General features: G+C 42.5%; 1 protein-coding gene across 3 annotated transcripts in view; it reads right to left on the bottom strand.

Annotated features, from left to right (window-relative positions):
• Positions 1-19,301, bottom strand: part of LOC144127801 (DENN domain-containing protein 2D-like) — a 352,039-nt gene that overhangs the window by 233,103 nt on the left and 99,635 nt on the right. For all 3 annotated transcript variants that reach the window (XM_077660720.1, XM_077660718.1, XM_077660719.1), the window contains 2 exons: positions 19,092-19,162; positions 6,273-6,407 (listed from right to left, as the gene is read on the bottom strand). In XM_077660720.1, the coding sequence (XP_077516846.1) occupies positions 6,273-6,407; positions 19,092-19,162 (206 nt within the window). The remainder of the gene's footprint in view (positions 1-6,272; positions 6,408-19,091; positions 19,163-19,301) is intronic.

The raw sequence follows: 19,301 nt of genomic DNA, 5'->3' as shown, positions 1-19,301 counted from the left end.
GCCGCGGCCGGGACCAAATCTGCGTCTTTTGGGACAGCAGCCGAACACCATGATGACCACTGAGCCACCACAGCAGTGGCTCCCACTTTTTTCTATGCACACTATCCCGAACAAAGCAAAATATCTGCTGTCCTTTTCTAATGTGGTCAAAACAGCTGGGAACACAACAGCCCCTCCTTGCTTGATCTCCGACAGCTACATCACACACAAAACAGAAGCTCACATCAAGCAAAGGGGCATTGCTCAATAGGCAAAATTGCCCACTTTTGCCACATTTTTGCATGTTTCGACTGTTCCCTGCCACCTTTCTTCTTTCGATTAGAGACTCCTTGTTATGCGTCGTAGCTTTTTTTCTCCCAATTACAGCCGCCCCAGTACACATTGTACCTTCAGCGCCACGCTGCCAAAAAGTTGGATGTTTTTTCCACGAGACCAGAAGCACGTAAACCGACGAAGTAGGCCAGGAAAGTTGTAATCGTCTCGCAGCTGATCACTGCAAGGGGAAGCAAGGGTTAAACATGGCAGGCCACATCGTAATTTGCCGATTGCTTTCTTCAAAAACCGACGACAAAGACGTCTCTAGCAAGGCAACCATATTATTTACGTGCTCTCGCTGGCAAACGAGTATGTGAAGCTCTGTCGCTGCATTCTGTTCAGTTTATTATTTTCTACACGTGGATAACAGCCTTCATAGGGAAACTCAACAGTCTGCGTGATTTTCTTATGGAACAACCCAAAGGAAGCCACTGAGGAAACATGACCATTTGGTTTCAGACGTCTCCTCAGCTATCCACTCTAGAGCGACAGACCGTTAGGAAGAGAAATTTGCCATTACTACTGTGTGGAATTCCATCTCAATGGCGCAGAAATAAGACAAAGGGATCCCAGAAGATGTTGGAAAAGCGGCTGTTAACTACACAAAAATAGTTACATTTTGCAGGTCATCCTCCACGCTTCTGGCATACTCGAGGAAGTTGGGGCCTTTTGAACAGTCCTTACGTTTGAAACAACAAATGCAGCTTAATTCTATGAAAATTGGAGACCCTGGTAATCTAAACTACATCTACGAACGAAGACCAAATAGCCGCTGTCCTTTTTCAGTGCAGCCAGAAACTGGGGAACAGCAGTCCATCTAACTTTTCTATTGCCATGTAGTCTGAGCGACTGCACCGTGTATAACACAAACTCAAAAGCGCCGGAATATTATTGCCACAGGAGAAACAACTATGCACTGCCTACTTCCAGTTCAGTCGCATTATTCCAGCCGCCATGTAACCACATACAAACCATGCCACACGCATAGCGCACAGTATACGACCGGCGCATGGGACCCAACATGCCAATGCGAGGGGGAAACGGCAGTGCAGGGTGGCACAAAGGGTGTCCCCACCCTGAAAGCGGAAGCGAGCAAACATCAAGGCGCCCAACTTGGACAGGTATAACTTAAAAGAACGTCTTGCTGGGCAAGTTGGTAACTGTACATCTTTTTGGTTGCAGGTGCGATAACAGACACAACACAAGGTAGAAAGGCGCTCCGTCCCGTCTTTCTACCTTGTGTTGTGTCTGTTTTCGCACCTGCAACCAAAAAGTTGGACAGGTATAATGGCGCCATTTGTGTGACGAGGTGGAAGTGGGAACACATACGTGGGATGCATCAAGCTTGCAAAATTTTAACGCATTATCTTTTTCATAAACGGAGAGAAAAAATATGAGGCATTACTCTCTGGACATCTTTCATACACATTTAGAGTATTTCTGTATTTTTCTCAAGTGAATAATTAAATAAAACTGAAATTAACACTTTAGCTATGCGTTTCCACCGAAAATTGCAGTGCCAAATTGTAGAGCGTGCCAAAAAACGACCAAATCATCAGCTTTTATTAAGATGTGTGCTACAGATAAGTTCTTTCCGCATTGAAAAGAAAGGTACAAAAAAAAGGAAAAATACCATGTGACCATGCGCTGTCGCGACATCAGCGCTCTCTCAGTGATGCCGCGAATGTGATGGGGCAAAAACAATGAAGTGGCTGCTGGCAGCAAAACTGAAAGTAAGACCTGTGACCAGGCCGTGCTCAGTACAGAACCAACATATTGTAACTCAATCCTGCAAGAGCCTCTAAAGAGGCTTCCAAATAAAATAAATAAACAAACACTATAGAATTCCTCTATGTTGCCAGCTATATGGTGATTGATGAGAAATCCTACACATAGTTCTCGTCTGTCCGTTGATCCACGATAGAACAGTATCTGCCAGCCCTCTAGCCCTGCATGTGCCTCATCTTTCCTCCTAACCTCACTATGCCCTATGACATCCCATTTACTACCCATTAGCTCCTCGAACAGCACTGCTAGGCTAGCTTCACTGGACGAGATTCTAGCGTTAGAAGTTGCCAGCTTCAGTTTCCAAAAGTGGCCTGTCCGGAGCCAGAGGCTCTTACTTAGCACGCTCAGCTGTGTCACAGGTTTAACCACCCCGGGGATCAGCTGGGGACTAAGGGCTGAAAGGAAGTGGCGCATTCATATAGCTGCTTGTGGCCAAGTAGTACACCAGGGTGGCCAAATCCTGCTCTGGTTGTTGTCAGTTCTGGTCACTGAGGTCAAGCCAAACCACAGGCCTGGTTATGCAATTTCATCGACACGTGAACTTTTTTTTATCCGGTGGGTGAAGAACTGCAGAGCAGCAGGACTCGAACCCCCGTCCTCTGGCACACAGGCGGTTGCTCTACTTCTGCGCCATCGCTGCATGCTCTCCTGGTACACCGCTAAAAAGGAGGCCCTGTGAACCTGGGACTTTTGACCAATACCCTATGTGCCACACCCTGTCGTTTTCAACCAAAACGGAAGCGTAAAAAGTGGTGGGGGCTTTTTGCTTAGCAATTTCACTTTGGTTTTCAGCAACATTAAAAAAAATCAAATATCAACATTCTTTCTGCTCATATAAGAACAGCTGGGCTCTGAGGGCAGTGATGTTTCTTTGAACACACTGATCAGACAGCAGCACAGCTACTAAAATTAGCTGAGAAAGAGTGCCTTGACATGCCATGTCTGCAATTGGGTTGAAAGAGTTGCATTTTCAGGTTTCAGCTGCGGTTGGTATGAAAACTTCTGCCGAAACAGTAAACAAACCTCAGCAATCCATATTGTTAATCTAATATTTAAAACTGGCATCTTTCCTGAAGAATTGAAACAAGAAAAAATAATCCCTGTCTTTAAGAAAGGAGATCGTTTCCGTCTAACCAATTACCGACCCATCTGCATTCTTTCCTTTTTCAGTAAGGTTGCCGAAAAACTCATTGAGGTGCGATTGACTAAATATCTTGATAAATTCAATATCATTTCTTGGAGACAGTTCGGTTTTCACCCAGGATTCTCAACGGATCTAGCTCTCATTACACTAACTGGCCAGCTAAAGGCTTCCATAGACGAGGGCAAGTTTGCTGGTTCTGTTTTTGTTGATTTGTCAAAGGCTTTTGACGCGATAAATCACGCAGTTTTATTTCTTAAGTCAGAAGAAATCGGTATAACTGGTCATTCTTTGTTACTAATCAAAAATTATTTATGTAATAGACCTCAGATTATTTGTGTATCTGGTGTTTATTCTGAAGTTAAGGTTTCTAACATGGGCGTGCCACAAGGATCAATCCTCGGCCCAATTTTATTTCTAATATATATTAACAGTTTACCAAAATCCCTTATTTCTTCCCAATGTATACTATACGCCGATGATACCACAATATATAACTCCGATAGTAGCATAACTGCGCTTACGTCCAAACTTAACGAAGATTTAGCTAATATATACTATTGGTGTTCTAAACATATCTTAAAAATAAACTGATAAAACTAAGTTTGTATTGTTCACATCTCCTCAACAACAAACTACTAATGTTCCCCCCATTTGCCTAGGCCCGCATGTCATTCCAGTCAGCAAATCATCATTGTTTTTAGGAGTAGAATTAGATCGCCATCTAAAATTTCATTCCCATATTTCTGGCATTAAATCGAAGATGGCATATGGCTTAAGAATTCTCATCAGAACTCGCCCTTACTTTAATCAGTCTGTACTTTTAACCTTGTATAACTCGTTCATTCATTCCCATCTCTCTTACTGTATAACATGCTGGGGTAACACCTACAATACTCATTTGACGTCATTGCAAGTAGTTCTAAATCAAGCAGTCCGAATACTAACATGCAGCCCCTTCAATTCTAATGGTCAATCTTTACTCAATTCACTGCGAATTCTCTCCGTACCTCAACTTGTCCAACTTAACCTTGGTATCTTCATATACAAAGTAATTAATGAACATATTTAATTTCCATCCATCCCAAGACCAGAGCTCACCAGCACCAGCACCACAAGATTTCCGATTAACAGGTCCTAATTCTGCCTCAAGTACGCACCAATTATGGGAAGCAAACAGTTTATTTTTCATCATTCTCCTTATGGAATACCTTACCGGTGGAATTAAAAAACACAAATATGTGCACTATTTTCCCCATCACCAATTTACTGTTCAGTTTTTCGCTTTTTTAGTAATTTTGTAATTTATAAGTAGAACTGAATAACTGTATAACTATAAGCACTGTATAACTTCTATTTTCATTATTCTGCTTGGTTGTTGTATATGCCTACTCACCCCTGTATATAATATGTGTGTCGCCGCAGAAATATGTAACGACACGATTGTTTCATTAACTTGTTATTACTACTGCTATGCTTGCATTTATATTAGCATTTTGATTAACAATATAGGAGGTCCCAGTACGGTCACTGACTACGGGACCTCCTTCTGTATACATTTATCCAGACTGTATTTCCTTCTTTTATAAATAAACATGATTCTGAATGCATTGTTTGGTTTAAAAGAATGGGTGAGCATGACATAAGATGAGGTGACGATGGGCACTCAACTTGTTTACGTGGGAGACGCTGGGCACGACAGACCAAAGGCAGTAATGAATGTGCAAAACTAACAAAGCATGCTACCATGCACCTGGCTTGCAGAAGTGCTTACTAACAATCTCAAATTCCTTATCCCATAGCAATACATATTGGTCGCTAAACGCACTGCATCCTCATGTGCTTTGCTACCCGCGAATTCATATAAAATTCAATTTGGTTTTATCATTCTTGAACGTGTAAAGGCCGCCACGATGGCTCAGTGATTATGGTGTTCGGCTGCTGACCTGAAAGACAAGGGCTCAATCCCGACCATGGCAATCCCACTTCGATGGAGGCGAAATGCTAGGAGCGAGGTCAGTGCATGTAAAGAACCCCAGGGGGTCGAAATTATCTATAGCACTCCACAGCGGTGTCCCTCATAGCCTGAGTTACTCTGGGATGTAAGACCCCATAAAATAAAATTAAAGATGCCTTGCTTGTCATCGATTCTCCGTCCTTGCTGACGTTTAATACACATTCCCATCTGCCCAATATAAATTTTGTCACAGGTGAGGGGAATCTTCTAGACTATGCCCACTCTGCATGGCACTAACAGTGATATTCTGTAGGAAAAACAGCGTAAAAAACTCACAGGACTAAGAAAGACAGACAGACTCGAGTGCTGACTAAAGGTTGTTAGTCAGCGCTGAAGTCTGTCTTTCTTTCTTAGTACTGTGTGTTTTTTGCACTGTTTTTCCTACAGAATGTCTCACCAACTTGCCCAAAAATACACCTTGATGCTAACAGTGAACTTGATTTGGGGAATTTTCCCTTCTGTCTTCAGGCAATCTGAAGATTAAAGCTTGCCAAAAAAGATGTTTTAAGGAACTACTTGGTTATGAAGCATCATGAAGTGGACAGCGCAATTTTAGACACGCAGAGCAGTACGAAGAATGAGACAAACACACCACTATGTTTGTCTCATTCTTCATTCTGCTCTGTGTGTCTCAAATCGCGCTGTTCACGTCATAATGAGCACATTCAAGGCAAAGAGAAGGCAACGGCAGAAAGGCAGATCTGTAAGGAAGTAGATCTGTTTGCACACACGGGTGATAAAAGCAACAAGTATGACCTTGAGATGGGGTCATATTTAATTCAAATAGCCACGAAGCCAATACAGTTAAACATGTAATTTTAGAAGGTTGCACAGGAAGATTATCCGGCAACTCGGGGGTTTTTAGACCACACGGCAAAGGGTCCCCATGCAGAGGGCGCTCCAGCTGCAGTGTCCTGAAGCACTCCTAAATGTGTAGTAAGCAAGTGGCTGAAAGCATGATGCTGATGCTAAAGCGCATACTAGGTGCAGACATCGATGGCAGTGACGCACCTCTTTGGGAAAGCGGTGGAGCACGTCTGGCTGAGGAGGCATAGCACAGTCGATGCGTCGGTAGCCCACCAGCAAGGTGAACTCGAACACCTTCTCGGCCTCCAACTGGTTGCACGAAGGACCATATCCATAGGCCTGCACGGCAACCAACAAGCACAATTCAAGCATCCGGGGCTACAGCAGAATTGCAACTTGTCCATGTCAGCTGGCAGCACAAAGAGAGAGAAGCACTGGCATGCTACTCTGCGCTGGGAAGGGAATGGGGAGATAAAGGCGGAAGGAGAGCGGTGAGGAAAAAGTAAAATAAAAATAAATTTTAAAAAAGGTGAGAAGATAAAGTGTAGCCATTAAATGCCTACTAAGGTGCCTCGGTGAATAATGATGTTACATATGAAATAATGAAGTGCCTAGTGTGTTAAATGGGCTAACAAAGTTCACTGTGAAAAGAGTGCATGAGGGCAATGTGCAAGGTGAAATTAGAGGAGGAAAGGCAAGGAGGTTAACCGGAAGAATAATGAGTTTGCTAACCTGCATGGGGGGCAGGGGATAAAAAGATGAAGGAGAAAAGAGAGTGGCAGGGAGTTGAAGTCACTATGCAAAGTCACAGCCTATCGTGCAGGCCAGGAGTCCTCAAAAAGCGGAGCAGTGCCTTGGAGGCCTTCACCGCCACTGGCCGCGGCTATCCTCGGTGAAATTAGAGCTTGTCTGTTGCCTAGGGCAAGCTAAGGGACCTAAAACACTGTCCATTGTTAGAAGAACTGGGGAGAGCTTTCCATGCATTGTTCATAAAACACACGCTCGTCAGCATATGAAGGGCACTAAGTGTGGCATATGCTATTCAGTAAATTGAGTTGCGCGCGCGTCAGCGGCGCACACCCTTTCATTTCTTTGTGGCAGCCGCTATCGCCGCTCTCTCTTCCCCTTCCCCTCACGTTAAGCATGCCTATAAAAGGCACCTATCTTTTGAAATAAATTGAGGTTCTGCTCTCCTTGTTGACCGCGTCGTAGCTTCTGCACTTGGTGCGCATCAGGGCGACCGTGGCGATGCAACACTAAGCAGGATACATTCCAGAGTTTCATTCATGCCGAAGTTGTCACAACGCGGATTGTTCATTTGACCGAAACGGTATTGGAAGCCATTAGTAAATGCTGCGTTCAGGCGAAGTCGGTGATAAAAGGTTTCCAGATGGCGAGGAATTCTGGGTGGGAGTCTTGATCTGAGGTGAGGGTCGACTAAGTACAGAAATTGGCAGTGATGTGTCAGCAAGCTGCAGAGCCGATACGTTTCTTCAGAAGCACATCTTTTAGCCGCATGGGACGCATCAGATTTCGCGACGAAGGTTCGAATAAAGCACCGATGTTGGTGGCCTGTACGGGCCGCTTCATTGGCTTTTTCATTGGCCAGAATGCCACACTGTGCTCGTATCCACTGGAATGTTATGCAGTGGCCTGCGACAATAACTAAATGATGTAGATACCCGATGTCAAGGGAAATGGGCTCATGTGTGGTATTCTTCAGCAGCACAGACCACCAGACAGCACAGTAACCATACTCACACAAAAATAAACATATCACAGTACCCTAAATAGTGCACGAGAGCTGAGCAACAATGTATTCCAGTCACTGATATTTCGGGGCAAAACTTGCATTTTAATAAGCCCACAGGTGCATTTCAAAGACCTTGCATGGAACACCTCATACTCAAATGTGATGGTATCCATCCGGATGGGGATGCAGGCCCAGTCACTCTCCCTAAGGAATAATATCTCTCCCTGAGAGATAATAATGGTCATGTAAATAAATCTACAGTGGAAGTTATCAAAAGCGACTGGAAGATTGGTGGCTCAAAAGCAGAGAGGTGACATAAGGTTAGAAGTGTAAGAAAACGTACTTAAAAAAAATGGTGAACTTCAAGACCATTTTAATGCAGTTAAACAAAAATAAAGAAAACAAAGCTGAGCACGGTGGCAGCTGCCGCCACCCTGTTTCAAGGGGATGCTCCTATCTTCCATCCATCGAAAGATCGGCGCGGCCGCGTCGCCACATGCGGCGCAACAGTGCAAAAGGTGAGTGATTGCAGAAGAATAAAAAACTGAGCGAGTTGGTGCACCTTGGAAATAAAAAACAGCGCAAGGACGACGGGCACGGACAAAGAAAGAAGGACAAGCACTGGAGAAGCAAAAGGTATATAAAAATTTTCTGCGGAATTGTATAAAAAAAGTGAAAAGTGATCAGTGATCAGTGGTGTAGACAGCCCAAAATGTAGGTTTTACTACTTAGTGGTGCCGAAGACAAGACATTTTAGAAATGGACATTAGTGAAAACTGTGCAGAAAGTCGGGTAACCTCTGCAGCAATCCTTGATGTCAAGAGAAGTTAGTAATTCGCTTGAGAATTGGTTCTGGTAAAGAGAAGTCGCCACGTGGCGCTGGTTCCAGGCAGACTGTGAATATGAGGGTGGCGGCCATTGTGCTCCGGATTTCCCACAATCTGTAATTATCAACCGGCATCCTTCGCAAATCACAAGAGAGATATTAGAGGCTCTAGAGATTGATAGGACGGGCAGTGGTTGCGTAAGCATGCCATAAATCGGCCTTTCAAAATAGGTCGTCTGCCCCTCTCTTTAAACAGTTCAGCGTGCACTGAGCACATGATTTATACCGTTATATACTGTCTCGTGTGTTCTATTTTAGCGCAAAACACTCGGTATCTCTCCTTTTCGACGTCGCAGGATTGACACAAAATGATCTGCCATATCCCACAAGAAACACAGAAAACTGGAAAATCCCAAAATGCCGCACCAGTTATGGTACACAAATGCTCCAGAATACCTTACCGAGGCTTCTAAATGTTTACAATAGACAAGGCACTGATCTTGTGAAATTAACCCTGCCTGAGTTTAAACAGCTACTTACAAACTGATTGTCATCATGGATGTTTCTGTTCTTGTTTTTTGTGCATACATGTATGTACTTCATTGATCTTCCCTGTATAATCTGTATAATCTCTGTGTATATAATCTCTCTGTATAATCTCTGTATAATCTTTCTATGTTTGCGCATGCTCACATACAAGTAGCATAAGGCCGTAGTCTTTTTTTGTTCATGTGTTTATACTTTCCGCTGCCACTGTATTTGGGGCCCAGAAACCCCTCAAGCCGTCGTAGAACAGCTTTTACCTTGGCCTCCTGTACACTCCGGTGTATGAATAAAATATGAATGAATGAATGAATGAATGAATGAATGAATGAATGAATGAATGAGATGATGTATCTGAGCGGGTATGAGTGACATGACTTTTTGTATGCTGCTGCCATTGTTAGTTTTTGTCTTCCCCCTTTCATTTGCCTATATATCTTTCGATATTACTAATAAACGTCAGTTGGAAGTTAGCGCTTGTCCTTCGTCTTTCTTTGCGTCTGTGTGTTTTTTTTGCACTTTTCGTCTTACAATGCATTACCAACAACCCCTCAGAAAAATGATAACCTGATAAAGTTACGGAAAAAACGTCACAGAATGCCACGATGCAAAATACAGCAGCAGCGCCTTGTCAAAATTATCAGTGGAAAAAATTTCAGAGGGGAGACCATTTCACTGACTAACTGTACAAGGAAAAAAAGAATATTAAAACAAGTTAGTACGGGCATGGAAAGGCAGCAAATTGTGAACGTGACGGTGCCTTGACACGCGTGGCAGGTAACGTTGAATGTATGGCCGTCCACTAAATTCTAGCGACTTGTCATACATCATCATGAAAAGAATTTTATATCGTGCTATAGTTCTTCACAATTCTAAGGTAGGGATACGGTTGTCAGCCATGAGCTGTGACGGGAATCAGTGGGCCAGAACTTGTTGAAAATGAACCTCACTGCTCGCCTCTGAACCATTTCAAGTTTATGTTTACGCTTTAGATGAAAGGGATCCCATACTATGGCTTCATACTCTAATTTAGGCAATACGTAAGTTCTGTAGGCTAGCATTTTCCAATCAGGAGGTGCTGTTTTCAGCTTATGACGCAGAAAGCTGAGTTTTCGGGAAGCGGATGCGCAAATGTTATCAATGTGTTTGGACCACGAAAGAGTGTTTTTAAACGTTACGCCTAGGTATTTGTATTCTGTGACTTCCTTTATTTGAGTATTATTGATGCAATATGAAAATAAAATTGCTGTTTTTTGTTCGTGGCGCGAAGTAAGACCGTTTTTTCAGTGTTTAGGGTCATAGACCAAGCCGTGTACCATTCATTAAGTGTGGCTAAACTATTCTGTAACTGAAGTTGACCGTCACGGCCTGTGACCTTTTTAAAGAGCAGACAATCGTCCGCGAACAACCTGATGTTAACATGAGGATGAACAGAACTAGTTATATCATTAACATAGATTAAGAAAAGAATTGGTTCCAGTACACTTCCTTTAGGCACTCCGGACGAAACCGGTAACACATTGGAGGCATGGCCATTGACATCCACGAATAAGAGTGCGGTTCGAAAGGTACACTCATATCCAGTTTACGATCAATGCAGGAAGACCAAAATTAGTAAGTTTTTTCAAGAAGTTTGCCGTAAGGAACGCAATCAAATGCTTCGCTAAAATCAAGGAAGATAAGATCAACCTGCCCAGAAGAATCAAGTGTTAGAGCGATTTCGTGAACAGTTGTTAAAAATTGGGTGCATGTCGACAAACCCCTCTGAAATCCATGCTGGAATGGAGAGAGTAAGTTGTTAGCTTCAAGAAAATTTGTTATGTAGTGAGCGATGATGTGCTCTAGTGTTTTGCAGCTCGTAGATGTCAGTGAAATTGGGCGGTAGTTTTCCACAAACTGGCGGTCACCTTTTTTGTGGACTGCTATGACACGGGCCACACGACAATCATCAGGTAAAGTTGCCGTGCTAATAGATAAAGAAAAGATAGTTGTTAAAAAGTGTGCAATAGGCTCGGCGTAATGATGAAGGAAGGAATTCGGTATGCCATCTGGGCCTTCAGAAGATTTTTGTTTAAGTTTTAGCAATAATGACAACACGCCCTCAAAAGATACGAAGTCTGACACTTGGTAGAAAGAAGACGAAGCATCTGTGACACTATCAACCTGGTTGAATACAGAATGAAAGTATTCATTCATTATGTTCGGAATTTCTTGTGGATCAGCAATCACATTATCGTGCTGCCTAATTTCTTGCAAGTGTGTGCTCTTATTTCCAAGGTACAGCCAAAATTTATCAGGGCTAGTTTTTATGTAGTTTGGCAAGGTACTGGAAAAATAATTCTGTCGGGCTAGAAATAATACATCAGAAAGCTGGGTTTGCAGTTGGCGAATATCTACGGGGTTTCTGTTCTTCTGCTTTTTTGCGTGTTTTAGCCTACACTTCAAATGTATAATTTTTCTGTCAACCCATGGGTTTGTTCTTGCAAGCAACCCAAGGGGTTGAGCAAAACCTGGGGAAGCAACACAAATTGTTTGGTGAGCGACATGATCCCTCTGGTTATGCCGTGCCCACACGCAACCTTTTTGGAAGCCCTAATTTAAAGAAAAATGAAGTGTGCAAATTACAAGAGTAAACATGGCACTTACAAAGGTGAATGGAACAGCAAAAAAAATTGGCGGTGGTTCAGCTCTAGTTAAACCTGCAGTGACGCGATAGCTACAGCTGGCCGAGTGGAACTTGCTCAGTTGAATTACAAAGTCAGTCTTTCGCCGCTCCGTTTCTCTGGGCATTCCTTCTTCATCTTCGTCCCACTTGACACAGCGCATGCGCACAGCTGTGGCAGCCCGATATTGCCGGCGCGCTGCACCGCCGGCAGCAGCAGCTGCTCCGCACCACGTGGCTGGTCATGTGACCAACCACGTGACGAACCACATGATCAGCCACGGCGCCGCACCGCCGGCAGCTGCTCCGCACCACATGGCCAACCACCGTGACAACGTGGCAGCACAACCATAGAGTGGCGGTGCAGCCACAGGGTGGCAATGCCGCCACGCTGAAGGCTCGAAATGCTACCGTAATGTAGCTATCGCTACAAAATAGGTAAATTGAACACAATTTCTCGCCAGAACTGGACATACAACAGTCAAACGTCTTTACAAAAAATTGGCAATGCTCTCAGTGGTTAATAGTCCACTCAAACGAAGCTGGTTCCACTCCATTATTGTTCGGGGAAAGCAAGAATATTTATACAAGTCGGTTCTGGCAAGATAAGGTGTTAAGGACTGGGTGTGACGATGTCTCGTTAATCGCGTCACTAGTGGTTTTAAGTAAGGGTACGGGCTCATTGATAACTTGTTATTTTTCAACAAAAAGAGAAATTTTAGTCGCAAAAGCTTTCTTTGAGTTTCCAGTGTCTGTATGCCATTAAAATTCATTAAAGTTAGAGAGCAATCAGTAGTGCGGAATTTAGAAAAAAATGAAACAAACTGCTTTCCGCTGAATCATTTCTAGCACATGGATATTAGTTTTAGTGAAAGAGTCCCACACTGTACAGGAATATTCTAATTTCGGTCTAATGATTAATATATAAGCTAAAAGCTTGGTTGCGGAAGAGGCTAGTTTTAATTTATATCTAAAAGGCACAGTATACGGAAGGATGATGCACAAATATTAGAAATGTGAGCATTCCAACTTAAGGTATTAGTTAATGCTACCCCAAGATACTTGTACTGCCTTACTTCTGATAGACACCGTGAGGATAGGCGGTACTGATAAGATAGATCGTGTATTTTGTTAGTTATTTGCATGTAAACTGTTTTTCCAGCATTTAGTTTCATATCGTGTCTGCAACGCCAATTGTTAATGCTGTTGAGGTTAGAGTTAAGCACTGCTTGGTCCTCCGGAGTTTTAATTTCTGTGAATAAAATGCAGTCGTCCGGAACAGCCTAATTCGAACTGGTTCTGTGATAATGTTACCAATATCATTTATATAGATAAGAAATAATAACAGGCCAAGGACGCCTCCCTGAGGGACTCCAGATGTTACAGGGAGGGAGTGCGAGGATTGACCACCAACACAAACAAATTGGGTTGTCAGTGAGGTATGCAGTAATCCATTTGATTAAGAAAAAAGGTAGACCAGCGAATTTTAGCTTACAAATTAGTTTGCTATGTGAAACAGGATCAAACGCTTTCATAAAATTTAAAAAATTTACATCTATTTGGCCTGATCTATCGAGGATTTCTGCAAAGCTGTGCACAACTGAAGTTAATTGGGTTACAAGTGAGTAACCGTTCCTAAAGCCATGCTGAAGTGGAGTCAGAAAACCTTTGTTATATTAAACAAGCCTGAGAAATCAAAATTCTTGAGTTTATACGTAATTTTGTCTGGTGATTAGCTTCTTTCTTAAAAAACAAAAAGCCTGAAAGAATGGACTACTTTTTTGTCATGGTGGAATTGTGTGTGGCAGTCCTGAATGTGGATGCTTCACTGCAGATTAAAGTTCTGTCTGACAACAGAGTGAGATAGACTGCAATAAATTGCACCTACTCTAAACAACAAGAAAAACTGCAAATGTGGTGGGTGATTTCAGTCGATGACCACATAAGCAGCCTTCTGTTATCAAAGACAGACCACAAATGGCACTGCTGCTGGGTATGCTCCAAGGACCAAGCACACCACTGGCCTACACCAACAATGCATGAGTGGCGGAGGGAAAGCTCCGACTGTGAGATGAACGGTGACAAACACCAGACAAGTGCCAAAACACAGCCTGACTGGCTATTACCAATTGACCAAGGCACCAATATAATGCGGCATGTGGTAACACACTGAAAAAGACTAAATGTAGACATCAGAAAGCCATGTGCTGATTCTACAAGAGTAACAATTAATGTCACAGATAGCTACCTATCTAATTATACCGCTTACGCTTAGCTAGTGAACAAGAAACACTTCATGGATATGAAAAAATTGCGTGGTGCTTTCACATCTTTGGGAATAGAATTCCATATGAGAGCACCCCAAAATTCTGTTAGCCTTCGACCGTAAGCCTTCCCGACAACCGGCAGAATAAAGCAGTTGTTGCTGCAGTTCCTGTACTGAGTGCTGGTAAGGTAAATAACCTTAATGGCAGGGGCCATCATGTACTGTTATAATATCTATCAAGTCAGCTACAGTAGAATATCGGTGATACGAATCTCACCGGGTCACGAAAAAATACATATCATCCGGAATTTTTTATCATCCAAACAAACAAAATTCCTATGCAGAAAAACAGAAAATGCATGCAGCAGATCTGTTTTTACAGCTGACATGATTTATTCATGACCATGCGGCCACGCTAGTGAGGTGCGTACCGCACGATTAGCGATCGCGATTTTGGCGATGTGAGGGCCGCACACCGCCGCTCATTCCTCGAAGTGCGCCGCTCATTCCACACAATTAACGATTGCGATTTCAGCGATGTGAAGACGGCGCACCGCCGCACACTGTTCGCGGTGCATACCACATGATTAAATTGAAAATTGGTTTTTGAGAATGGTGCAATATCTGTCTCATATATCCGGGGACACCTGAACCCCACCTGTAAGGGAAGGGCAAAGAAAAGAAAGAAAGAAAGGTGCGCTCCTGAATAATTTCGACCACCTGGGGACATGCACCGACATCGCACGGTACACGGGTGCCTTTGCGCTTTGCCTCCATCAAAACGCGGCCGCCGCGGTCGGGTTCAAATCCGGATACTCCGGATCAGTTTTCAAAGCACTTAAAATGTCTCCATATTAACGCTCGGTCAATAAGAAACAAGGAATCGCAGCTATCAGCTTTACTTCAATGCTGCAATGATTCCTTTGATGTCATTATGATTTCTGAAACCTGGTGTACCAGTGAAATAGACGTCCCTCTTAGACAGCTACCGGACTTTCTTTTTAAAACGTGCCTTTGGCCGTGGTGGCGGTGTGTGTGTTTTGTTTGAGAAGGCATGGCAGCCCGAGTTACTACCTATGTTAACTATTTCTACATGTGATTATGAAATTTTGGCCACTCGTGTCGAAAATGTGACTTTTGTCGTTTGTTATCACCCCCCTCAAGGTTGTATTTCGAATTTCTTTAGTTTTCTTGAATCACTGCTCTTTTATGCTAATGATAACTGTTTAAGGCTGCTGTTTGGTGGTGATATAAATATTAACTTACCAGTGCCAGATAGTCATACTAAAAATCTAGACCTTTTCTTAAAGGTAAACGGACTTTCCAATGTAATTAATTCACCAACGCGAATTAAACCTTTCTGCTCGTCATTACTAGATATGTTCATCACAAATTTTGAAACTGGGTCTCAAAGCTGGGATTATTATTTCTGATCTCAGTGACCATTTGCCCATAATACTCTGTATAATACACAGAAAAAATAAGTTCAAGAATTCAAAGCAGTGTTTTCAGGTTATTAGCAGCGACAACCTCCTTAAATTCAGAGGCACGTTGACAAACGTCGATTGGACTAGTGGGCTTCACGAGACTGACCTGAACAAAGCGTACGAACATTTTTTAGACATTGTCAAGAGTGTTTACTACGAAAGCTTTCCTGCAAGAACGACAAAGCGCAGTGATCGCACCCGTAAACCATGGATCACGGCTGACCTGATAAAATTAATAACAAGCATGAACTCTATCACAAATTTATCAAATCAAAAGAGATCAGTGAACTGAAGACTTTAAAAATATACATAAACGCCTGAACAAACAACTTGAACGAGAAAAAAACACTTACTACGCTAACCAGTTTGGTTCTGCTGGAGGTAGGACGGAGATAATGTGGAAAAACTTGAGCAATCTTTTCTCTTTTAGTAATACTCGCAAAAAGATTAATGTTATCAGGCGAAATGGGGTTGAGATGTCGGAACAATTAGTAAACAAATTTAACCAGCATTTCGTTATTCTTTCAATGCCGCCACACATGCATAACGACCTCCGCAACATCCCTTTGAGCAGTGAAACAATATTTCTCGACGCTGTTGAAGAACATGAAGAACTGCATGTTTTCCAGGAGCTTAAGAATACCACAAGTATAGACATTGACGGCATGCAATTAAAACCTATTAACTTGATGTCCTGTTTCCATGCCTGACACATACTTTTAATTTGTGCATTGCTAATGCTATCTTTCCATCTAAAATGCAGATTGCACATGTCTCTGTCATATACAAAAAAAGGCGACAAACATGACTTCGGCAATTATAGACCCATCTCTGTGCTACCAGTATTTTCTAAACCACTTGAAAAGCTAATTCGCAAACGTTCCACAAAGTTCGAATAGAAACAAAATATAACAACTGACTCACAGTATGGATTTCGTAGGCACCATTCTACAGAGCAGACATTACTAGCTCAAAAAGAGTACATATTAAAACACCTTGATTCATCAAAATAAAATAGCCATCGGCATTTTCATACATTTTACAAAAGCGTTTGATTTGTTGAACCATGCATTACTAATCCACAAACTCGACCGCTATGGTTTCCGAGGTCACGCAGGATCTCTTGTACAGTCTTGCTTGAGTAATCGCAGACAAGCTGTCAGTAATAATGGGTATATATCGGAAATAGAATCACTTCACCGCAGTGTTCCTCAAAGAAGTTTACTGGGTCCTTTTCTTCTTAATATTTTAATTAATGATATTGTGCACATCGCCCCTGCGAAATACATAAAATATGCTGACGATGCAAGTATATTTTTTTCAGGAACTAAAGCAGATACTTTAGTATATACAGTGAATTCTGCCCTCTCTAATTTATATGAATGGACGCAAAAAAATGGTTTAGAGGTAAATGTCGCGAAAACAAAAGCAGTTATTTTTAGAGCAAAAAATAAGAAAGTCACACTTGTAAAGATATTTGCTTCAATAATGCTCATTTAGATATAGCACCGACATTTAAAACACTGGGCACTGTAGTCAATGAAAATACGACTTGGGATGACCATATCTATATTACTGCCAGCAAACTGTCAGAAATTATTGGTTTAATTTACAGATATTTCCAACTACTGCCAACAAGAGCATTGCTGGCCGTATATCATTCACTATTTAGTTCTCGCCTCAATTACAGTTATTTAGTGTGGGGAAAAACGTCACAAGAAAACATCAATAAGCTACTCGTATTACAAAAAAATTTTCTGAGAATAATTGAAACTGTTCCTAGAACATTCCATACGCAAGAACTTTTTTCTAAATGTCAAATACTTCGGGTAACTAAATTGTACACCTTTCACTTAAGCCACGCTCTGAAGCGCGAAATTATTAATTGCACGTCTTTCCTTCATGACATGTCCAACACTGAAGTTGGACATGTCATGAGATTCTACTGTACACTGAATATCCAGCAGAAGTACACTCATCAGGTGGTTCTGTAGTGGTTTTGAAGTATCCGTTCTGGTTGTAAAGGTAGTGATTCTAATTGCCTCTTCTGTAAGGGGCTAATAGATTAAGTATGTTTTTATGTACTGCCAGATGATACTATGCAGTAGCTCAAATAACTGTGCACAAACATCTTACTAATATGCGATTGGCAGTTCATATCCAAATCAAACATGACCCCTAAATATTTAAATGAGGCTGCTCGCTATAAATGTGCAGTCTCCAGGAAAATGAAACCTAATAAAATTAAGCTGTTTTATTTGAGTGAAAAACCGTGTATCAGTTTTGTCAGTATTTACATTCAGTTGATTCCCTTTAAATGATGAATGAACTCTCTGAAGCTCATTGTTAATTTTATCTTTGAACTCGTTTAAACTGTCACCGACACAGATTTTCTGCGTACATTAATGCTTCAGAGTACAATAAAATGAAGGTGAAATCATTAACGTAGAGTAAAGAAAGTATGGGTCCAATAACTGAGCCTTGTGGCACCCCAGAGACTAATGATTGAGTTGAGAACACAACACCATTTATCATTACTCATTGCTGTCTGTCCGAAAGGTAGCATTTCAGAAGCAGATAAATTCTGTCTCTGAAGTTTAGTTAATAGCATGTTGTGGCTAACAGAATCGAATGCCAACCTTACGTCTAGGAAACAACGATAGCAACCTTATTGTTATGTAGGGCTTGGTTATTTGCTCGGTTAGTACCAGCACTGCACTTGATAAGGGTATGACACGAGAGCGTAATGGCTTAATCTTCGTATAAGCAGAAGGTCATTCTCTACTCTACATTCATAGATCACTGGGAGTCCTCATACCCCTCCTAACGCAGTGGTGCAGCGGTTAAGTGATGCGCCACTGCCTTGCGATGGCAGGTGCTCCCAGCGATGGAGCTTGTGTAGCCCAGGTTGCTCTGACCGGGTGACCAATCATTATTCCAACTGCTACCTGCCATGGTGGGCAGTTTGCTCACTATCTGTGGGCAAGTTGTCATGACGCCACAAGGTCACGCAACCTCCTAGGTTGCTCTCCGGGGACCACCTGCCAGAGCCAAGGCAGTGATTTTTCGCTCACAGCACCGATGCAGGATTTTCTGGTGAACGGGGCCTTTAATGCTATCGCGTTAAAATGAGCATTTACGCCCACCAGTTTCTCAATATTACCTACACTGAGAGCTGGCAGCACTGTCTACACAAATTTCTTAAAGAGCACTGGACCCACTGTGGAAGGAAGAACGGCTGAAAATCTGGACTCTGCCTCGGAATTAGCAGTTGCCCAGAGAGGCTCTTGCCTGTGAGCATATGAAATCATTTTAATAGTGCAAATTTAACACAAATAAAAACTTCTTTCGAGGTTTGCCATATACTGCTATGGCTGATCCCACATTTCACGCCAAGTGGACGAAGTGCTAGCTTTCTCCCCAGGTGATGTTGAGAAGCTCACTGAGTGGTGTGTGGCAGCTGCCAGCAGAAAGAAGTGTACTCACTCGTTTGATGGAGCGCACATAGACCAGCCTCTTCTGGACCTCCCGGGCTGAGACTTCACTGCTGCTGTCTGCTGCAAGCACAGAAAAAGCCGAGTCGTTACGCTCCACAAAGGAACCCTACTAGTACGAGCTGGTCAGTATGCAAATGAACTGGCAGCCGAACCCCAGCTGGCACAATCTGAAAATTCTCCAGAATGGCCACTTACGTTC

The sequence above is a fragment of the Amblyomma americanum genome, chromosome 4 (genome assembly GCF_052857255.1).
Source record: "Amblyomma americanum isolate KBUSLIRL-KWMA chromosome 4, ASM5285725v1, whole genome shotgun sequence".
Classification (NCBI taxonomy): Eukaryota; Metazoa; Arthropoda; class Arachnida; order Ixodida; family Ixodidae; genus Amblyomma; species Amblyomma americanum.
This window is presented reverse-complemented; position numbering and strand designations above follow the sequence as displayed.